Here is a 23545-nt window from a genome sequence, read left to right as displayed (position 1 = left end):
CTATCTAGTAAATCATTTAAAGTTATTTCACACAAATATTTATTTAACTTATAATAATTATCAAAACCTTTAGATAAACGATATCCGCTGACAAGAAAATATTAACAATAAAGACCATCATTCTATCAAAATTTCGTGAATCCTCTGTCGAAATCTTCTTTAGTGGCACAGATCGGAATTAGGCCGTATGGTTGTCTCTTTGTAGATTTAATGTTTCACATAGCAATAAATGGACAGAAAAGTGCTGAATAACGTAACTTGCATCGCATGATTGATACTTCAAGCTCTAGAACGAAATATGGTCTTCTGGAACCGTAAAAACTAAGCTGTTTTGTTTGTTTTGTGTTTCATGCCGTTTTTCAACAGTATTTCAGTTATGTAACGGTGGGCTGTTAACCTAATCCTGTTCCTGGATTCTGTACCAGTACCAACCTGTTCTCCGCCAGTACAAACCTGTTCTCCGCCAGTACAAACATGTTCTCCGCAAGTAACTGACAACTTCCCCACATGAATCAGAGGTGGAGGACTAATGATTTTAGACACAGTGTCTTTATCAAATCGTTACGGAGAGCCTACGCCTCGCCCATTGCTCGACCTTACGGCCCCGAGATCCGTAGATCTGAGCTAAGCGAGTAAAGCTTCTTCTTAGAACTTTTTTGTAAGTTGTATAAGGGTCCACCCGCCCTTTCGGCACAGTGTAGCATTTTCAGCCATATTGAGCATAGGAGGAAAAGGGCTGATATAAAAGTCGGCAACAACAATCTAATTGGTTTGAAAAAAAATGCCTACAAAAAGTTCACAGCTTAAATCTTACAAAACAACTGAACAAAAGACACCAAATTACAACGTTCGAAACATACTGTGTATTTTCTGTATTATATATAAAGTACAAAGGTCAATAAACCTTGTCTTCCTCATGTAACCTGACTGAAACTTAGCAGTTATAATACACTGAACAACGTCTTTCACGTGATACCAAAGAGTTTTATTTGACAGATGCATTAGCATTAGCACCAACGATAGTATAAGCAGTAGTCATAGCTATCAGAAGCAGTAAGAAAAAGCCGCGGTAGCAGTAGAAATAACAGCAGTGAGCATAAGCAGTAACAGCATAAATCTAACTGTTACTACTGGTACTGCTTCTGCTGCTACTACTCACTGCTATGATGCTTTTGCTTTTGCTGCTACTGCTTCTGCTGCTTCTGCTACTACTGCTTCTGCGCTCACTGCTGTTACTGGTAGTGTTAATGCTACTGCTAGGACTACTTCTGCTGCCACTGTTTCTACTGTTGTCTTTTCTTTATTTTGTTTGGTTCTGCTTCTGCTGCTATTCCTACTGTTGGTACTGTTACTGCTCACTGCTACCGCTACTGCTGGTATTGCTTCAGCTGCTACTCCTGCTACCGCTTACTGCTGTTGCTGGTATTGCTATTGCCAGTACTTCTACTGCTCATTGCTACTGCTGATCATTACTGCTCACTTAAACTGCTGGTACTGCTTCTGCTATCTGCTTCTGCTGATACTGTTTCTATTGGTACTTCTACTGCTTATACTGCTGCTTCTCACTGCTACTGCTACTGCTAGTATTTCTTTTGCTGCGACTGCTGCTGATTGTTGGTACTGCTACTGCTACTGCTGATATTGTATTTGCTGCTGCTACTGATTATGCCGCTATGGCTACTGCTGGTATTGCTTTTGTTGCTGCTACTGCTACAGCTGTTATTGCTTCTGCTGGTGCTTTTATTAGTATTGTTGGTACTGCTAGTGCTGTTACCGTTACTGCTGGTAATACTTCTGCTGGTTTTGCTACTGCTTACTGCTACTGCTCACTGCTACTACTTGTATCGCGACTGCTGTTACTGCTACTGCTGGCATCGAGTCTGCTGCTACTGCTACTGCTGGTACTTCTTCTGCTGCTACTACATCTGCTCACTTCTTCTCACTGCTACTGCTAGTACCGGTAGTGCTGTTACTGCTACTGCTGGTACTTCTTTTGCTGCTACTACTGGCATTGCTTCTGTTGCTACTGCAACTGCTGCTACTGCTTCTGCTGCTTTTGCTACTATTGCCACCGTTCAATGCTACTGCTGCTTCTGCTTCTCCTGGTACATCTACTGCTGGTACTATTGCTGCTTGTACTGCTACTGCTTGTAATGCTATTGCTAGTACTTCTGCTGCTACCGATTCAACTGCTATTGTTGTTTCAGTTTCTACGGCTTCTACTAATGTTGGTTCTGCTACTGCTTACTGCTACTGCTCACTGCTGAAACTGCTACTTCTGGTATTTCTTCTGCCGATACTGCTGGTACTGGTATTGCTACTGCTCATTGCTACTGTTGATTGTTACTGCTCACTTGTACTGCTGGAAATTCTTCAACTGCTTCTGCTCACTGCTACTGCTAGTACTACTTCTACTGTTGCTTCTTCTTCTTGCACTTCTTCTACTCATTGCTTATCCTAGTACTTCTTCTGCTGCTGTTGCTATTGCTGGTACTCCTACGACTGGTGCTTCTACTGCTGGCACTGTAACTGCTGGTATTGTTACTCTTATAGCTGCTACTCTACTGCTCAATGCTACTATTGGTACTTATTCTGCTTGTACTGCATCTGTCGCTACTGGTACTGCTTCTATTGCCACCGCTCACTGGTCTAACATAGGATATGAATGAAAAATTTAGAAAATTCAACTCATTCTTATGCAGAAAACGGGACTGGATTCCTTGTCCGTATACACTGAATGTAGAAATTTTGAAAACACGAAGGAATATACATTGTACATTGTAGAAAGTTCGAAACGTGGCTGAACGGATGAATTAATCAAAGTAGTTGATTTTTAAGCGCACGAAGGGAATGTTATGAGGCTGGTGTCCGTCCGTCCATCAGTTTTTTATGTAACCGCTCTGTAACTTTTGAACCACTTCAAGCATTTCGAAGAAAACTTGACACAAAATTTAATGTTCAGCATATCGAGACAACATTTTGATGGCTCGCGTCAATATCAAGGTAACACACAGAGGTCAAAAGTTATATGACATTGTATGTATAGGTTTTCAAAAGCTCTGTTATATTGTATATAAAGACAGCAATGTATCTTTAACCTATGGATCTTTTAGAGTGTCATATAACTAGCCAAACTTGGTGAAAAGACTTTCCTTTCAATTATTGCTCTAACCTTTTTATAACCAGATCATTATCATTTATATTTTTGCAAAACATTTTTAAGTATAATTATTTACATTTCTGAATCCCGTATTTCCGGCACAATGGGAAATATACGGGGTTGTACACGAATAATATACGGGAAATAAATGTCCCGACCGTGTTTTCGTAATATACGGGTAAATTTATTCCCGTACACGAGACATACACGGGAGATATAAGGTAATGTATACGATCAGAACAACCCTTTTTAAAAACTCTCGTATTTCAATAATATACGGGGTATCGTATATCAAGAATTCCGTATTTCATAGTACATGCCCGTATTTTAGTTTTCCTGAATTTCTTTCCGTATATGGGTAATATACGGAATCCCGTACACTCCCGTATATTAACTCTTTTTTTGTTCGCAGTGTGAAACGTCATGACGTCTTTCCTGTTTACGGAAGTTGGTTTCCCGTGCTTATTCTAAATTCGCTGCTATAAGAAATAGTTCTAAAAATAAGCCGTTCGATTGATTTAATTGTTATTATTATTTCTTGAATATTTCACTGGTTGTGTCTGCAGTTGGGACTATACGGTTCTCGGGGAACTGTTTACGCGGTAACTCGGCAGAGCCTCATTACCTCCTAAACACAGTTGCCCTCGAGGCCGGAAATTCCAATTTGCACCTACAGCAAGTGAAAGAATATTATTTTCAGACCGTGTGTGTAACACGTAGTATAGAATTATTAATACATATGTAGACTATCGAGTAATACCGGCCTCTCTATATGTATATATTACAATAATCGATATAAATGTATTAACAGGTATAATGATCTATTTTTTTAAATTCATGTGGAAACTAACAATTTGTTGGCATTAGAATTTGCAATGTATCTCAGTTAACTGGAATAATATTGTTAAGCTTTTATTTTACGAAATTATTTGCTAGCCTAAAAAGACTTTGCTTTGCTTTGCGACCAGCATGGATCCAGACCAGCCTGCGCATCCGCGCAGTCTGGTCAGGATCCATGCTGTTCGCTAACGGTTTTTCTAATTGCAGTAGGCTTTGAAAGCGAACAGCATGGATCCTGACCAGACTGCGCGGATGCGCAGGCTGGTCTGGATCCCTGCTGGTCGCAAAGCCACTATGTTGGTTTTCTTATGGCACGGCTCATTTATTATAAGTGTATCGCACTTTTGTATATATTTCAGTTTTCCTGACTTTAGAGGCTGCTTTAAATATTATCACACATACTTCCGCCTGTAACCATAACTGAATATACATGAATAAATTTGTCGTCTTATTATATAAACTGGTATAATGCTTTGAAGTTCTAATACCTAAATAAACTACAAAGTGCCAATCTGGACTAAACTTTGTATGGCCAGCTTCCATGAGTGAGAACTTATCAGTCTGGTGAAGCCCAGACATAGTTCTCCATAGCCCATACCTAAATGAAATTTCATTTTGAAAATAACATAAATAAGCCAGCATAGTACATTTCTTTATTTTCAGAATATATGGAAAAGGAAAAATTAATACATCTCAGATATGACAAAATCATTTATTCTATGATGAAATCTGTGTCTACTGTCTACCCTGATAAAACGTATATTCTAAAATTACTCACTTCCCAAATAGGAGAACTTTTTAGTCCCTAGCTGAGTTATTTTTTTTATATCTTTTGTATGAACAATGAATAAAGTTGCATACCACAATACAGTGTTGTTTTTGTTTTGTCCAGAACATTTGTCCATTTGCAACTGCACATGCTCCTCTCCAAACCCATGGTGCTGAAAATGATGGTGCAGTAAGCTGGTCACACAGTAAGCTCCTTTACCAGTGCACTCTGCTTCGTCAATAAGATAGAACACCTGTGTACCTGGTGTAAAGTATGCCAAAAACTTGAAGACAATGACAAGTAAAGCCTCATAATAACATGATAATATTATACTACTTGGTCATTATATTACTGTGCTATTCATGTTTTAATCTGATACTAGGTGAATGTTACTTACAATTTTGTATACTTTACAGAATGACAATATATCTCTGATATCTAGAATCATACATGAATTTTGTGTATGTCATGTGATTAATTTTGTTACATGGAAATCTGGAGAGAATACACATTAATCAACAGTGTGATATGAGCAAATAATATTATGAATTACCTGCTCCTTCTGAGCACACTCCAAAGCACTGGCATTTCCTGGGAGTTTTGAAATACAGAGGTCCAACTTGTTGTGCATGGTGTGGATAAAATAGCTTCTGGGCAAAGTCAAATGAGTATTGCTGTGTTCGAGGCAATGAACATGATGGCTGACCTTATTAATAAAACATATATATTAAAATTGAATCAAATTTACCTATATTTATATTCATCTTCACTTGTTACATGTATTGTATATTATATTGTACAAGAAATTGAAGTTACTCATGTAGCATGCGCATGAATTGGAAAAATATGGTAGTACTGACTAGTTACAAGCATAGATTAAAGTTCCATTGTTATAATGTTTCTTAAAGAATAGTTTGAGGGGCACACTTTTACATGCCTGGGTTTTTACATATTACCTGCATTGACTTTTTAAATTTTGTACACCAATGTCCTACACTTTTACACATTGGTGAACAAAATGTGAAAGTCAGTGCAGGTAATTTATGGTATAAAACTTGGTTATATTAATCATTTATTATATCAATTTTTACTTATAAATCAACAGTATAGAAACCACACTGTATTACAATTAATTTATTGAAAAGCCAATTTTCTAGCTAGTTTTCTGTATTTTTTCTCTGAGTTTTGTTGCAAATCACAAAAAAGAGGATATTTAGAAAGATTGGTGATCTCATTACATGTCTTAATCAAAAGTCAACATGATAAGTTTGATTTTTTTTCATTTTTTGATTTAATAATAGATCTAATTAAATTATAAATAAACAAACCTCTCAGTTTCTGTTCTGGAATCATCACTGAATAATTCAATTTAGCAGCCTCACATTTTTCCCTGTAGTAATCTCTCTGACGTTTGGCTTTACTCAGGTGTGTTCTGTAATTCTTTAAAAGTTTTTCTTTGTCTTCCTAACTTAAATTTCCACTGTTAGAGATTTCATTTGCATATTTTTGGCATTTAGCAGAAAGATCAGTAGCTGGTTTACAAATAACTATGTGTGGAAATTGTTGCAACCATATTTTCTTGAATTCAGATAGGCTGACTGACTAACCTGAAACTATTTTGCTGTGCTGCTTTTATATAAAGAGCATGTATGTCAGCTTTACTCTGATCAGATGGTAACAGTATAACACTTTGCTGTCTGTAATTTGGCAATCTACCTGGTAATGGCAAACCATTAGCATTTGCATAGCTGGACAAAAAAACATACAATCTGTTCAATGTAAGTTACTGACAAAGCATGCTTGGGCATTTTACCTGTATTTCTATGAGTCCTATGTTTAAGTCCATTTTTATCAAGTGAGGAAGCTATGTTTGCCAGCTTATTCTTACTTATACCATGACAAAACATGAATGTTTCTTTACACACTTTTACACCAAACACAAAATATTCTTGTGATACCCTTTCTCTGTCCATTAATTGCTGTTTCTTGCTCCTAGCAGATGACCAGTGAGTAAGATCTCTCCTGTGGGCAGACAGTTGCACTTTAACTGTTAAATCAAGTTCATTAGATGTCATTTCCTTACACTGCATTCTATATTCAATAGCCTGATCAATGTTAATTACCTGACTACAAGGTTTTCCATGAATTTTATGAAAACCACAGCCTTTTCCCTGAAACTAGCTAACTGCATTATTTTCCTTAATGTCAATATCACGTTCACAAATACCCACTTCAGGTAACTCAATATCACTACTATTATTCTCGTCAGAATCATAATTCTCTTCACCACTGTCACCAAAAACAACATTTTCTCCAAAGTGTGGCTCGTCCGAAGACTGAACATTTGAAAAGTATAAATCATTGACTTGCTCAAGTTCACAAATAAATTCTACATCTTGGTCGACAACCAAGCTTTCTGGTATCGAAGACCGTGTTGAGCACGTACTTAACTGACTCATCTTGGATATTTTGGATACTTCTGCGAAAAGTAACAACTTTACATCTTTAAGTAAACATTACAGCTTCTGGAATCCAAGGCATCAACGGGGGTTGATCGTGAAACTATTGTATCTGCATTTTGTAAAATGTTCAGGAGGAAGGAAAAACTATTTAATTTGAAGGTATTTTTATAAATATATCAAAAATCATAAAAATAATTATACTAAGGGTCCACCCATCCATGCATAGGACCAAAAAAAAACAAAGATATACACGCGCGCGCACACAAAGCCAGCACATGAGGACAAAACGAACAAAGAAAGGAACACAGTGGGGCACCGCCTTGGAACGGTCAGTGGCAAAAATTCCACTGGGGAGCTTAAACCGGTTTATGGTGCGCACCCAACCTCACTCTTGCCGCCACCATGTTCCAAAGACACGGGGCAGTGTAAATAAAAGTAATCCCCGCCAGGTGAATCTCTAACACACATAATGGAAACAAAAAGGCATGGCATGTAAAATACAAGTTTGGCAGCAGTTTCTTTTGAAAATTTGAAATAGTTTCTTTTTCAATTATATTCCTATAACTAGAGTTTAAAAGTGAAAATAAATCCATCTCGGACTTAAGACATAACTAAATTGATCTGTTTTACAATAACATGCAGATACAATAGTTTCGCAATGAACAAAAAAAAGTTGTATAAAATACAACAAATTACAACAAAAACTATGATAATGACTTATAAATTAATGATTCTACTGAAATTAGAGTCATTTTATAGAGAAAACATCAAATAAACTGCAGATACAGTAGTTTCATTCTAAACTTCAGGGGTGATATTTGAACATTTTCAGTGTGAAACTATTGTATCTGACATTTTCCCAATTTTCTTGAAAAATACTTAACATTTTGTCAAAAGGGATATATTTATCAAAGTATTTCATGTTATAATGATGAGTTTTATTCCATAAACATTTACATCTTCAAATTAAATAGTTTTTCCTTCCTCCTGAAAATTTTACAAAGTGCAGATACAATAGTTTCACGGTCAACCCTCGAAATGTCTGATTGTGTAATCAAGAGGATGACATTTCTCAAAGCTTTTGACAAGTCAATTAAACATGCTTGACGCAAATACCTTATATCTTTCGTCAAAACACAGGACCTAGGCATTTATCAAAATAACATATTAAATTCTATCCTGTCTTACAAAGTACACACATTTGAAGTGTAATTCAACAGATATGCATAAGTACAAGATATATGGTTCTGGGACAACTTATGTATTAAAGGATTTGGAATCACTGTCTTATATTTGCATGATCGCCAGAGGCGTCTAATAGTGTTCGAGTCCTATGCTGTGCTGAATCTGTGATTTCAGCAGGTATAATTGTTTTGTTTACCAATGTCATACTTTTATTTCGATGTAAATGAGATATTAAACCAATGTTCTTCGTCCAGGCGGACGCCACATAGTCAGTACCTTGCTGGATTTCAGTTGAACGCAAATCAAACAACTGATAAAAAATACAAATTATAGGATAAATGATTCGCCAATTAAGCACACCTTTTCGCTCAAGTATAATATTACTTCTGCTTTCCAATACTTTCTCTGTAACTAAACATATCAGAACTTGTAACATTAGTCTCATACATGTAAATGTGATCGTATTCATGCAATAAAACTAACAGGCAACTACATAATAAGTATGAACAGATATACATATATGTATGAACAAATGCACTTAATATGTAAATGAACTAATGTACAAAACAATAACATGTTTAACACGGGAAATGTGAGAACTAAAAATGAAGATAAGTCTACTATATGATAAAAGATGGAACGCGTTGTTCAGCCCTCATCAAGTCTTAAGATCGAATGTAAATAATTGAAAATTATTGCAAAAGCATTTCTATTACTGAAAATGTATGACAATCAATTGAAACCAATAAACGAATCTAATGCATCATGTTATTTGTGACTTTGATAATGCACTTTTGTGAAAATAATTGAAACATGAAATCTCAAATATAAAGTTCAATACAGCCTTCATATATCATTTTTCAAATGTTTCTTCTCGGAAACGGATTCCAGTAAGAGATCTCAATTCGTGATTAGTACATGGAAACCGTATGAGTCAGGCAATGCAATGCCTGGCTTTGCTCCCGGATATGTTGCTTCAACAAGTGTCGTTCCTCTGCAGACTTTATCATTTGTTCGTTCATAATGTCTATTAATCCATCCTGTTTACTCATCAGATATGTCTGTTTAACCACGATTGCCTCAATCGAGTAGAGAACATGCTTTATTTTTGCCGTGTACTTCTACAGTTCATCGTTTGCCATGTGTCCATGCTGTACGTTTGAAGGCAGGTTCATTACTTGCATCATTGGCAGGAATATTGTGCACTTTATTGTGCAACAAACATTTTCCACGTTTTGCATGATACAATTTAGTTAATTTGGTGCCCTTACAGCTTTGGTGGAGGACCCCATGTGCCCGTCCATGCATTATTTCATCACCGGCGAGAACCTGGGTAGAATCCAAACATTTACTGAAGTTCTGGACAAGACTGGCATGTCGGAATTTGCAGATGTGTTTAAGATGGTAGAAAATCATGAGCATATGGGACCTAAATGTGCATTGCATTCATTGTTTTAAGAATAATAACCCTAATTATCATTATTTACTCAAGAAAGCCATCAATCTGGTGAACGGAAGGCCGGTGGTTCTACCTAGGTGCTTGCCGGTGATGCTTCAAAATTTTACTTTTCATTTGCGTTTCTATCGATCAGAACCACGTGCAGGATAGATATATACAACCGCTAATGAATGTTAAAAGGATAAATAAATAAACTATATTTATTGTTCTACAGTTCAAAAGCTTTGCTTCGAAATTCAACCAAAGATAAATGAAATGCAAGAGAGAAGACCCAGGGTTGTGCCATCTTAATGTAAGTAAGTCGTTGGCCTTTTATGGCCATCCTACCGCTGATTACAAAGAATAATTCCATGTCCCGAATTCGGGTAAAAATCGTTACATTTTATGCTCAAATGTATTATAATAGTTTATAAGACTTTACAATTTTGGCACTATATTCAATGTACTGACGCTCCCCCATTCAATGTTTCATTTTAAAAGTCCAAGTATTGGTGCAAAGGGTATTAGCATAGCTAAAATATGAAACCTTTCCATTGTACTTCTGCAAATCACAAGGCACAGGAGAACCGCATGCGCGTATAGATTTTATACAAGGTCATTGAAAACATGTTTATAATACTAAAGCATTACGAGTACATCAAAACTTACAGGAATGGTGCTATAAACATATTCGACATAGGTTGTAAGAAAATCATGGCTGTCTTGCAAAGAAAAGTCTTAAGATATGGTTAGATACTAGTGACACTTACATGCCACCCATCAGAATTAGTAAAGATTATTGTTGCTATTAAAACCGAATTGCCCGATCACATTTAAAAGAAAGAATAAATAAACAATATAGTTTGTCAAAATGTTATTACATGATATAAACTCATTATAAACTGGTGCGCGTATGCTGTGTTAGTTTGTTTAGGGCAATGTTTAAGACAAAATATTTACTTTACTACTTTGAATGTCTTTCCATATTTTGGGCATTCTAAAAATTCTCGTAGAGCTGTGGGGGGTGGGGGGTGGAGTTGAAGGGGAAAGTAGAACGAGGATGAATATACAAAGGGAATGTTACGTTCCTTAATCACAGTTATACTACAACGTAAACCACAATAGCGTAGACGTTCTTGTACCAAGGGTAAACACACAACCACACCTAACTAACATAGAAAAACAGACAAGTAAGATACAAGAACACAGTAGGGCACTTAGGATTCCGGCAGCAAAAATAAAGGGCAGCCACAATAACTAACTCACAGCAAAACGGGAGATGGAGAAAGGAACGCAAATGCAAGAGGGGGGGGGGGGGGGGGGGGGGGGGGAGGGATAGGGGGAGTGAGGAGCAGGAAAAACGCTTGCAACAAATAAGTGAACATCCGCAACAGATAATACAAGACAGACAGAAAACCAGTTGAAAATAGGGGTACCGCCTTGGAACGGTCAGTAACCTACATAAATGAAACTAGAGATTTAAACACGTTTAGGGCATACCAACCTCGTACTTACCCTATTTTCAGCAAGTTAGACAACATGTAAATAAATAAAAAAACGCTGAGAAAGACTGGATACTAAAAATATGCTCAAAAAGTTGCCCCCGTTTAAAAATAAATGCCATTTGTAAATGAAAATAGAGATAAACAATTGCTGAAAACAATATTCCACCTAGTTATTATGTGATATCATAATACTGGTACATTATTGCAAAAGCACTAAAATGCAGATACTCAACAGAAACTGTTATTTAAAAATTGGTTAGTAATTTAAAGTGTTGAACTGTCCGAAAGTGTGACCCCTCCTTGATGTAGTCCGTTTCAGAAATAAAATGTATATATCAGTAAATTGATTGTTGTTTTGTAGAGTAATAAGCATGTTTTACAGCTGTTCAGTTTCAATGTAAAACAACCCTTTCTTTATAGGAGTTGGTGTTGTTGTTTTTTTCTCAGCGTTCACCTATGTCCGAACCTCAATACAATAGCGATATACTATTTCATAAATACTTCTCAATTTACATGTGGTAGCTGTGCGGACGGTGCGTGTATTCCTACGTCTGTTCTTAACTTGTTTTTCTTACTTTTTATCTGTAAACTTCAAAGGCGGGAAAATTGCCATACTTATCTGGTCAAACTTATCATGATATCTATGGTTCATATACGATTGTATGGCATGTCCAATGAAAGATGTTCAAACGCATTTTAGATAAATTGATAAATAGTACAAATTACATGTTCACTTAAAATTGGAAGAAAATTGAAAGAAAAAGAAGCACAACACAGTATATTAATATGTTAATGTAAAGTTCTAAAACATTAAGCATAAAACGAAAGTTCAATAACAAAAAAAACACTTCAGATTATTTGTTGTAGAATAAGTTTAATTTCAAGATCAAGCTGATTTTCTTGTTATATCACGATTTGGTTGCATTTATATTTTTCACATATAAAATACTGTGTCTTTTATCAATAAATACACCATTTTACGGTAGTAATAATAAATATTTAAGTATCACTGATTGATCGATATACATTAGTTACTTTCACTTTCTGTTCATATTTTTCGAAAATGCACATGTTGTAGCTATATTTGGGCCTAGGTGCGTGACAAAATCAATAACGTGTGGCCTGGAAAAAGAAGGTAGGGATTTTTAAATATTTATTTCTATTTTTGTTTGTTTTGTTAATTTAGAATAGATTATTTTTGTTTATTGGTTATAGGGGTTGCAATTGTTTATTTATGTAGTATTTTCTTCATGTTCTTCTTTATATTGTCTAGAACAGTATAGTTAAAAATTTCGCTCCACTGTGCAATAGTACTCGACCATATTATATCATTATTACTAAAACAGTGCTTTCTGAATACAAGAAAAGAAATCATATTATGGATCAGTTTTCATATTTACATTTTATATACAGTTTTGACCAGTTTAACAAAAGTATTCCAATATGTTTACGTTCTCTTAACTTTGAGCTTTGTTTCAATCAAACTGATGACCTTTGGAGGTATGTGCTTTTAAGCGTTTTCTAATGAATTGATAGACCTATGTACGTCTTCAAGTTTTACTGTACATGTAACATGACTGTATCAAATGTGCAATTATCTAACTGAAGTTAACATATATAACTCATATATAACCTATGAGAACAGTTGAGTACGGCGTATACAGGGCTACTAAGGTAGACTAGAGTCGGTAAAAAATGGGGACCGAAATGATATTGTTTTTTTTTTCTTGCACTTACGTTTTCAGTGGTATAACAAAGAAGTTTTATGCGCACGTTATGCACTATAACATTCAAAATGTCTGTGTCGATAACACTACGCTATCAGTCGACTAAGTATGAATCATTACGGAACTCAATACGTGACTCTCTCAATTGTTTAATTGATCCTTTGTTATGAAATTAGAGATATTTATTGGGTACTTTACAAAATGCTAGTTCGTTATTCATTCTTTGGAAATGTTAATTCGTCTCAACGAAACATTTTCTCGGGTCAGCTATTATTCGTTAAGACAGCTTCTGGGGTCGAGTGGTGACATGTTTAACATTATTTTTCTGCATATTTCTGAAGAATAAACAAAATATGTAGCATACCAGGCTGAAGGTGAAAGACCGAACTATACCATGGTACTATATTAATTACATCTTATGCATCATGATTCTTTTAAGATTTATAACAAAATACGTAAAAGTCCATAGGCCAAAAGGCCCATAGAATACCAAAGTGTATCACAATTTTTCCCTGAATTGTTACAAACAAATCAGTTATTTTGGGGTATCTGTTTCCTTCCCGCAATGAATTAAAAGTGATGTAATTCAAGAATTGGTTCATTTATTGAAACAACTGAGATACACTTTCATAAAACACCTTTCAGAACAGACTATCATTTTTATGCAATTTCTATGATGAATAAAGGAATTAAATCACATCAAACACTTCACTAAGTTGCACATTTCTTTACTGAGAAAACGAAGAAAATGAATGAGAACAAGAGCATTTGGCACCCACCTTCGTCAAAGCTGAACTGCCAACATATCAGACTATCCGTATATTGATAGTTCAACAATATAATTATTCACAAATAATCACATTCAAAATCAGTTGTATTAACCTGATGAAAATAACCGATACCAATTTCGCTTACATCAAAGCAATATAACTCCCATTAACGCTCCAACTAGAGCCTTAGATGACCACATTATAATTATTGAGATGTAAAGCTGATGGTCCAGAAATACAGTGACTAAATTTATAGCCTGGCTGTTCTTTCTTAAAGGAGGAGTATATTTGAAAGTTCACCAAATCCTTTTTTTTTTGCATCTGATAGAGGAAAGAATGGTGAATTCATATGAAATAAAAACAACAAAGAAATGTCCAAAAAAAACATTGATTGACTGCCTCGAGTGTCTTTAATACAAATTTCTTTACACTGAAATATTAACTGCTAAATTTCTGCAATGGAGCGGTCCGTCATTAAATTTGGGCAGTACCATTTATAACTGAAAATTTACTTACTGAATGTGCAGGCTGATCTTGGTCTGCAATGGTCGCAAAGGCAGAATCACTTGCCGCCAGCAGGCTGATGGTTAATGCTTTAATCTGACATTTTATTTTGTTTTCAAGAATAATAGTTCGACTATTTCGAGGACATGCATTCATATTCCTTCAAATTATCATCTGATCAAAACGAATTAATAGTACTTTTAACATCACAGTATTTCATTACATCGGTAATTCGAATTAATGTTTCGTTATTTAAGATGAATTAATATTCTAAATTGTCAAAGTAAAGGAATTGATATTTCGATAAAAGAAGTATGAATAAATGTATTGAGTATGTCACTAAAGAGACTCCGTAAAAGTACAAAGTGCATGAACCACGTGACTTAACAATTCAGCTAGCTATCAAAATTAAAGGGGAATTTTTGCAAAATTCTTCTATGGCAGAAATGACTATTTACGTTGAACAAATTGCGTTTCAAAGGTCAAGTTCACAACTGTAACTTATTATTAAGAAAATACAGCGATTATCTATCTTTATCGGACAACACAAAAGGCAGTGCGATAAGAAGAACAATAATATAATTGTCGCGATATCGCTTTATGTCGTAGGTAATCATGATTCACCTTTTTGATCCCTAAAAACAGTGTGCTTTGATCACATTTGTTATCATTTTTTCACTTGAATGAACATTCTATTAACCGGAGTTTTGTTTGAATTACATGTTACAACATATATGATGAAAAAGAGAAATAAGAATGATCCTATTTTTAAACGACTTATTAATAAGTTTATCATTTACATAAACTTTGTAAACTTCTGTTTTGATTGGATCGTGTACGGCACTAAATCTATGAAGTTCTTTACTTCAGTTCTTTTATACGCAATTCTATAACAATCTATCACTGGTCTGTCATGCGATTATCATGACTGTTTTCATTTTTTATTCATAGGTCACCTAAAAGACGGTTCACCATTTGCGGTTTCGTAATATCGCGTGCAATTAGGAAGTTAAAAATTCTTTTTACGTGTGTTTTTTATAACTCGACAGGTAAACATTGATTTTGATTGAGGACATTGTGTAACGGTACATTTATGTCATGGTTTAACACACATGTGCTCCAAAATAATACTTCAACTCTGTCAAAGTAATTCCGTAGGATATTTTACAGGTAATGGAATATCCATAGTATATTTTACGGATATTTTACAGGTAATGGAATATCCAAAGTATATTTTACAGGTAAATGTATATTTCTAGTAGAAAAGTCAGTTTGGTTTAACGGCATACTTTACACAACATTTATGGTATCAGGATCAATACTAAATCTCATATCAGTTCAAGGAAGTAAACATATTTTTTCGTGAGGGAAGAAAAAAGTAGGGTAGGTCATTTGGCTTTTATATTTCTTTTTATATTTTCTTTTTTTCACGGAGAATGGATTATTAAAGCGAATAGGCTGTAAATCAAATTTCACTTAATTGTATTTTAGCACTTGTAAAGTCTCAGTTACACTAAACCGTACACTGCAGTAGCGTTAACGGATGTCCAACGTATAAGAAAAATTTCAGTCCGTTCATGTCCTTTCGCATGCGTTTCTTGTCCGTTTCTCATGTCGTGCCTGCGCCCCTTGATGGGCGATGTTCGTTCCATCCAGTGGAAGGTTTTGAGCATGTTCAATATTTAGAACGTACGCCACCAGACAAAGTTGTCTAGCAATGCGCTGATATGCGTTTTGGTAGTTACTCGTGCCTTCCCTATTATGTTCTTGTCCGGTTCGCACCCGTTCTTGTCCCGTTCTTGTCCGGTAGACCTGATTCACGGCCGGACTACTACCCGACATGCAACGGGTGTAACGTTTGTCCAACGAACGATAACTGACAAGAACGTTTTGTCCCTTTTCCATGCGTTGCGCTTACGTTTTACGCGATACAAGTTCGTTACAAGTACAGTATGTCTGTGTGTTAATCGTGCGGTCATTGTGCGTTTTATGCGCCCCATAACAAAGACCGCGAGAGCACCGAGCAGCAGCATGGGGATGCTTTTTGTCACCTGATAGTTTTCTGTCGCAAGTTGCCTAAATGTTTGGATTCCGTTAACGCTTTACGGTGTAGTGTGACTGACACACAACATGCAAACATGTTGTGATTTGCTCAACCCAGGCTAGGGAGCGCGGACTGTAGCATGTTTGCCACTACCGTCCAGAACAGGTTAAAACGAACCTGAACATGTTATTGTGTTCATGTTAGAAGAACTGCTGACTGTTGAGTTTCATTTTGTTTCTATCGTAACAAATTCTACCAAAATACCTTTAATATTAACTTCCGACAGCAAACAAAATTTCAGGATTGGTCTGTTTTTCTCTTGGTTTATTTCAGTATCTTGCTTTTATAACAAGATTTTAACTGCATAGTAGTATTAGTAACAGTAGATTTTTCTATCTGGTATAATATAATAGAACAGAAAATGTGTGTACAACGTCACAAGTCACAATATACTACAAATATTATCTTGTATCACATAAGCTTGCACCATAAAAAGTACATAGTAGGAAATATAAGGGGCTAGACTCCAATTTTGGGCTGAAAATGGTCTTTCTTTTAAATTCGAAGTTTGGTCATAGTTTATGATCGTTATAGCATGAACTTTTATTTCTACACTATCTTGAAAATACAATTCGTCAGTATTGTAATAAACAATTCGTCAGTAACTAAGTTTAAAAACCTTCTTAAGAAATATAGCAATATCTTCCTGATTTCTAAAACAAAATCGTTTTTCTTTGCTGTCGTGCGATCTTAAGGTTCCATCTATAAATATGATAAAAACATGATCTTATTACATGCTATAGTTTTCGTGTTTTAATGCAATATTAAAATTGTCTAAGGGCATGCAAATATCTACCTGTCGAGTGCATACTTATTTTTCACGTGTATTATACCAGTTTAGTACATGATTTTTAGTGAATTATCGAACTTTTGGAGTAATAGCTGGTATTTTCACATTCTATACAAATATATTTTCCCGGTATTAGAAACTAAAAAAGTGGGAAACAACAAATAAATGAAATTTTTGGTTGTTTGACATGTAAGATTAAAATACATATTTCCCACATGAATACCATAATTTACATTTTCGCGCGTGCATATGGTGTCCACGCGTTAAAATATATTTTGATCTTACATTGAAACAAACAGATATGCTCTATATACATTGTGTATACAAGTACATTACTATTGTCCGTATGCAAATTAATTTTCGGTGTCCGCACCTAGATAACGATATAGCTACGTGTATTGGAAAGCCAATTATATACCGTCATTAATCATGTGCAGATATAGCTGTGCGGACAAAGTGTTTTTCCACTAATCTCGGGGTTGTGTGTTCGAGACCTCCATCTGACCAAATTGGGTTGTTTTTTTTTTTTTGGTTTTTTTTATCTGTAAAATTAACAGACAGAAAACTTGTCACACTTATCATGATTCATCAACGAAATACTCTACTATCGATTAACATTCTTCTACGCACATAAAACCGTTCTACAAAATGTCGTTTACAAATCTTCAGGACTGGACATGCATTCATTTATTAATTCAACGGACAATTAAAAAAACTGTTGTTAATGACACAAAATGGAATGTTTTATAAAAATGATATAATATATATACAAAATTCAAACACAAGGAATATTTTTTTTTTAAATGTTTAGAAAAGAATTCGAACCGCTGGTAACGTGCTTTAAAGTCGGAGAGCTTACCACTACACCACTGTACCGTTGGTTATCTAAAGTGATTATTTTGATAAATCTAGGTACTTTCAGGGCACAAACATCGCGTAAAATAACGAAAACGCCCGAAAATATTGGCGAAGATTAATGAGCGCCAGGTCAATACTTACGGACAATACATGCACTAGTAACCAATAATAATAATTGTATCTTCTATCAATACAGTATTGTATTGTCCGTAAGTATTGACCTGGCACTCGTGAATATTCCGTATGTTTCCGTAAATTAATTTTCGGTGTCCGAACCCAAACAACGATATAACAATTGAAAAGCCAATTATATACCGGCATGTATCATGTGCAGATATAGCTGTGCGGACAAAGCGTTTTGCCAGTAAACTCAGGGTTGAGTGTTCGAGTCCCCTGTCTGCCCAAATTGTTTTGTTTTATTTTATCTGTAAAAGACGGAAACTTGTCACACTTATCATGTTTTATCAACGAAATACTCTACTGTTGATTACCGTTCTTCTACATACATAAAACAGTTGTACAAAATGTCGTTTAAAATCTTCAGGACCGGACAAGCATTCATTCATTCATTCATTCATTCAACGGACAATTCAAGTATTTTTTATCGATACAAAATGCAATGTTTCATGAAAAAATATATAATCATAGATTCAAATACAAACACAAGGAATCATATTTCAAAACATGGTTAGAAAAGAATTCGAACCCATGGTAACGTGTTTCCAAGTCGGAGAGCTTACCACTACACCACTGTGCCGTTGGTTCTCTAAATTGATTATTTTGATAAATCTAGATATTTTCAGGACACGAATATCACGTGAAATAACGAAAACGCCCGAAAATATTGGCGAAGATTAATGAGTGCCAGGTCAATACTTACGGACAATACATATAACTTTTTTTTCTGTAAAGAAGTCATATGTACAAAAATGTATATAGAGAATATGCAAGTTTCTCTATATCAGTAAAGTAGCACAGTTCTTTTTTATTTTAATTCTTGCATACTTTCTCCAAATATTGAAATATCAATAAATGTTGTTGGACTTGAAATTTAATGGCATGGTTACGATCAAAAGCGGACTCTTTCTAGTAATATTGCAAATTGGAATGATGTCTGTTTATTGAGATTTGATTATAATATAATATTATGGTATGCTGACACCATATAATTCCACAAGGCGCCTAACACCGATCACGAAATCACGAAATCCATTATTAACCTCAGCGATGGAGAAGTACTCAAGGTCGCTGACTTCGAGTCTGTTGTGCCTCTTACCGCTGTGGTTTCGAAACCTTGCTGGAAATGTAAGCTTGAAACTACCGGTATTACAGTTTATTTTAAACATACTTATTGCTCTAAATCTTGCTGGAAATGTAGGCTTGAAACTACCGGTATTACAGTTTATTTTAAACATACTTATTGCTCTAAATCACTAATACGTGTACACTAATAACTATGCGTGTATATTATGCGATAATTCAGAAGTACCACAAGTTCTAAAACCGTGAACAGTAACAACAGTAAACTGTTCTCCATAGAGAAAGAGAAAAATACGCCTCTTTGTACTAAAAGTAATATAAGACTATGCCGGTTGAGCAGGTCGATTTAATTACTTTTACGCCTGTCTCAGAAAGAGCAGTGCATATTATGCGAATACCTGTGGTGGGCGGCGGGAGAGCGGTCGGCGTCCAAAGCGTGTCCGCTCTCTAAGTCGAACAGTTTTCATCCGATCTTCACCAAACTTGCTTGCTGACAATGTTTGTGGGCTTGATATCTCGGCCATGTTCGATAACCACCAAAATCGCCACAGGCACTGGATTATGACCCTTGAATTACTCGAAAAACTGCGAATTCAGCGTTTTCCGCTCTCTAAGCCAAACAGTTTACATCCGATCTTCATCGAATTTGCTAACAATATTTGTGGTATCTCGGCCAAGTTCGATAACCACCCAAATAATCTCAGGCACTCTTGGATGAATGCCCTTGAATAAGGCCAAGTTCGATGACAGACGTATTTTGTGACAGTCTGGTACTTTTATTTCTATTTGATATGGATGAAATCGGCTATTGTTCTGATAATAGCTAGATAGTAGATAACATTTAAATAGTGTTTACTGATTGTTTCATCCATATCAGTTAATAAACACATTTATGTCAATCAGTTTGATTTTACCCTAAATAACAAGAACAGTATTTTGAGAAAACTGGATTTCGGATGTTTATGCAAGGTTAGTCTATAGATATGCCTGTTTCTTGATTTTGAGGCCAAAAAACGTCTGCAAATAGTTGCACGCGATCAATGGATCATTCCTATTATTTTGGAGTCAGAAGGTCGACGGTCAATTTCATCGACGTCTTATTATGTTTTCTATCAACATCTAGAGAATACCTGGACTTAAACTATGACCAAGCTTTATCAAAAGATGACTTGGGCTGTTTTCTAGCTATTACAATATATGTCAAGGCTACAGCTGTCAGTTACATTCCCTAATACTTTAGACAGACCATCAATTCGGGCACAGATATGCTTTACAAAACGCTCTTTTGGAATATTATTTCAATGATATTCTGACTGTTAATTTATTTCAGAATAGAGTCTGTACTTTGACACTTCTGTTGCATACACTGCTGTAGAATAATGGCACAAACAGAACAAATTTACAGCCGGGATCAAGCTGGTGCCTCTCAACTTGAAGATGATAAGAAGGAATCGGAACTCATCTCTGAAGTTTTAAATGAAATCAGCATGTGTGTGAGAGAGGACGAGCACAATGAACTTGTTGAAACTTTTCCAGACGAAGAAAAGGGTGATGTAGCACCTGAATCAAAGATAAGTTGTGCAAGGTGCGTCAGTCATGTCAGGGTGGAACGGGTATCACAACTCAAGAAAGGCCTCCATATAGCTATGCCTGGCAAGCAGATTTTGCACGGGTATGACTCTTCGAACAGAAAGCAAAAATGGATATATATGCACCACGCGATTGTTAAGGATATCGTTGCAATGGATGATAAGAAATACATTGCCGAGGTTAAACTCATTCACATGTGGGAAAACGAAAGAAGAGAACTTGGACTTTGTGAATCGGTCGCAACATTTGCTCTGACGAATGACGAGCTCTATATAGTGGTATATAGACATCCAAGATACACACCAAACCAGATTGTAGAACGAGCTGAAAAAGCATTGAATGATCGTGAAAACGCTCGTATGGAGTCCAGAAAGATCAGATTCAGTGACTATAACCTTGTCACAACGAATTGCGAGCATTTTGCCACATGGTGTGTGGTTGGACTAATCAAAAGTCATAATGAATTGCACTGGTGGAAGCAACTGGGGCAGAAAATTCTTGAATTCGGCGAGAGTGAACAAGTTATGGAAATGAAAGCGCGTATTGTTGAAGTATTTGGAGATGGAAGCATGGTATTTAAATTCCTCTCAAAATTGTTATATCAGTCTTCTGATGAAATTGCTAAGGTTGTGAATGTAGGGATGCCAGATGCTAGCACAGTACTAGGTGGGGCCGCAGCCTCTTATATTCTATACTGCTTGGTGATGACGATATATTTCCATGTCAAATACACCAGGAAAGAAATATGTATGTCGTGCTACCGTGACAATGTCATGGATCTTTGGACTAAATGCTCTGTGTATGGGATAACGTCTGTTGTCACCTATTTTATAATGAACGGATGCGTTTGTATTCCAGCAGTTACAAGTTGCTTTATGTTTATTTTATTATCAATTGTCGGCCAACATTACATACCAGACATTAGGAAAGCGTTGACGGCTCCCTATGGGTGCGAGAAAAAGGCAATATATCGACTTGATGAGCTGAATGTAGGAGATATTGTCACTATCCAGTACTGGGGCTTACCTCATGACGTCATAGTGACGGAGATCCATCCCAGCGACAGACGGAGAAAAGGCAAGATTCGGGCTGTTCATTACGCATTAGATAGTTTACTCTTCTCCACGAGGGAAGTTAAAGAAGAGTACTTTACAATTACATCGAACCAGGGCAAGTCGCCGATCTTGAAACGACACGAATGTGAGCATTTGAATTTGTTCTCGCCAGAAACTGCAGTTCTCCGCGCTAGACAGCGAACTGGCGAAAGAAAATGGCATGCGACCAAAAACCGTTCCGATCATGTCTGCTACTGGGCGAAAGTGAGGCCACAGTTAACTGAAGAAGACAAACCACAGGGATTAGCACAGGGGCTGTCTGATGCTGTTACAGGACAAAGCCAATCTCCTCATTTGAGCACGTTGTTAATCGGAGAGCATGAAGTGCATCTAAGCAGCGATATTGATATAGGTGATGTCGTTAGAGTTAAAGAGATAGAAGGCATTGTCGTTGGAAAGGACTGTAGTGAAAGAAAGATGAATTTACAGCTAATAACGGTCAAGGGATCTGTGAAGCAACTAAATCAGTTTGTGAACCTTAACACTGACAATGCAACTGTTCTGCAGTATCATCCTGCGCATTGTCATCCGAAAGCTACACGAGCAGATCGTGCAAGACTGATAAGACGCCAGAAAATTTCAATCCAAGAATTTATGGATTTTTGTATTTTGTTGAAAAGTTAATGTCCGCTATTACGTGTACATGTACTTGGCATCTTTATGCAAGCTAGGTTGTTGATAACATAATTAGTGCTACCATATTTGAACTACTATTTTATATGAAAAACATTTCTTAATCAAAACAGTGATACACTTAATTGGCACACTCGGAATCGATTGTTTAGCGCGCAAATTCATTTATTGGACATCTATATTAGAATCCTAAATTATACACTGGACGTGTTACTCCTCACCTTGTTTTGACATTATTAAAACATGGTCACGTTGACGCCATGCTGACCCAGTATTAGGTGCCAATAGATAGTATGTCCCTATTTCGTCCATGTTTTACATAATAGACATAATTTTAAATGTTCCTAATTGATTTATGTCCCGTGTAGAACAATTAGCTAGGGCTATGCCTTCGTGAAATTATCTTGAAAACATATGACCTCTCCGGCGTGTTTAATATATGAAAATTCATGTACATTTTCATTAAAACACGACAATACTGACGTCACGTCGACATGTTATTTGGCGCCATATATTTGCATAGAAAGTGCTACCATATTAAAAGACATTTCAGAATCAAAATGTTATAAGAAAATGGCGTTGCACTAAATCTACACATTTGAAATCGAAGTTTAGATGTATACACACTATTTTATTGCTCTATTCCGCGCATGCGCAGAGGGGCGCCTAGGGTCTTTTTGCATCTTAATAAGCTGGAAAGTCGTCATATAACCAGTAATTGTGCCGGTGTGACTTTTAACCCAACAAAAATATTTGCGTCATGAAAAAGCGCTTACGTATTTTGTAACAAAAGACATATTTGAATCGAAATAAAATTTTGCGAACGTTTTTTTAA

At 35.9% G+C, this 23545-nt stretch overlaps 1 protein-coding gene and 1 pseudogene across 1 annotated transcript; one reads left to right on the top strand and one right to left on the bottom strand.

The window, feature by feature from the left end:
• Positions 1–1929: 1929 nt before the first annotated feature.
• LOC123538176 (uncharacterized) lies at positions 1930–7228 on the bottom strand (annotated as a pseudogene).
• Positions 7229–15505: 8277 nt separating this feature from the next.
• Positions 15506–22930, top strand: LOC123539129 (uncharacterized). The gene is made up of 2 exons (XM_053529381.1): positions 15506–15530; positions 20703–22930. Exon 2 carries the CDS (start codon positions 20752–20754, stop codon positions 22699–22701), a length of 1950 nt encoding a protein of 649 aa, XP_053385356.1. The 5' UTR covers positions 15506–15530; positions 20703–20751; the 3' UTR covers positions 22702–22930.
• Positions 22931–23545: the final 615 nt, after the last annotated feature.

Source organism: Mercenaria mercenaria, chromosome 18 (genome assembly GCF_021730395.1).
Source record: "Mercenaria mercenaria strain notata chromosome 18, MADL_Memer_1, whole genome shotgun sequence".
Classification (NCBI taxonomy): domain Eukaryota; kingdom Metazoa; phylum Mollusca; class Bivalvia; order Venerida; family Veneridae; genus Mercenaria; species Mercenaria mercenaria.
The sequence above is the reverse complement of the archived record's forward strand: the minus strand, read 5'-3'. Positions and strand labels throughout refer to the sequence as shown.

Bases quoted from the DNA above. Each gene is read 5' to 3' on its own strand.
- LOC123539129 (XM_053529381.1), top strand. From the start codon at position 20,752: ATGGCACAAACAGAACAAATTTACAGCCGGGATCAAGCTGGTGCCTCT.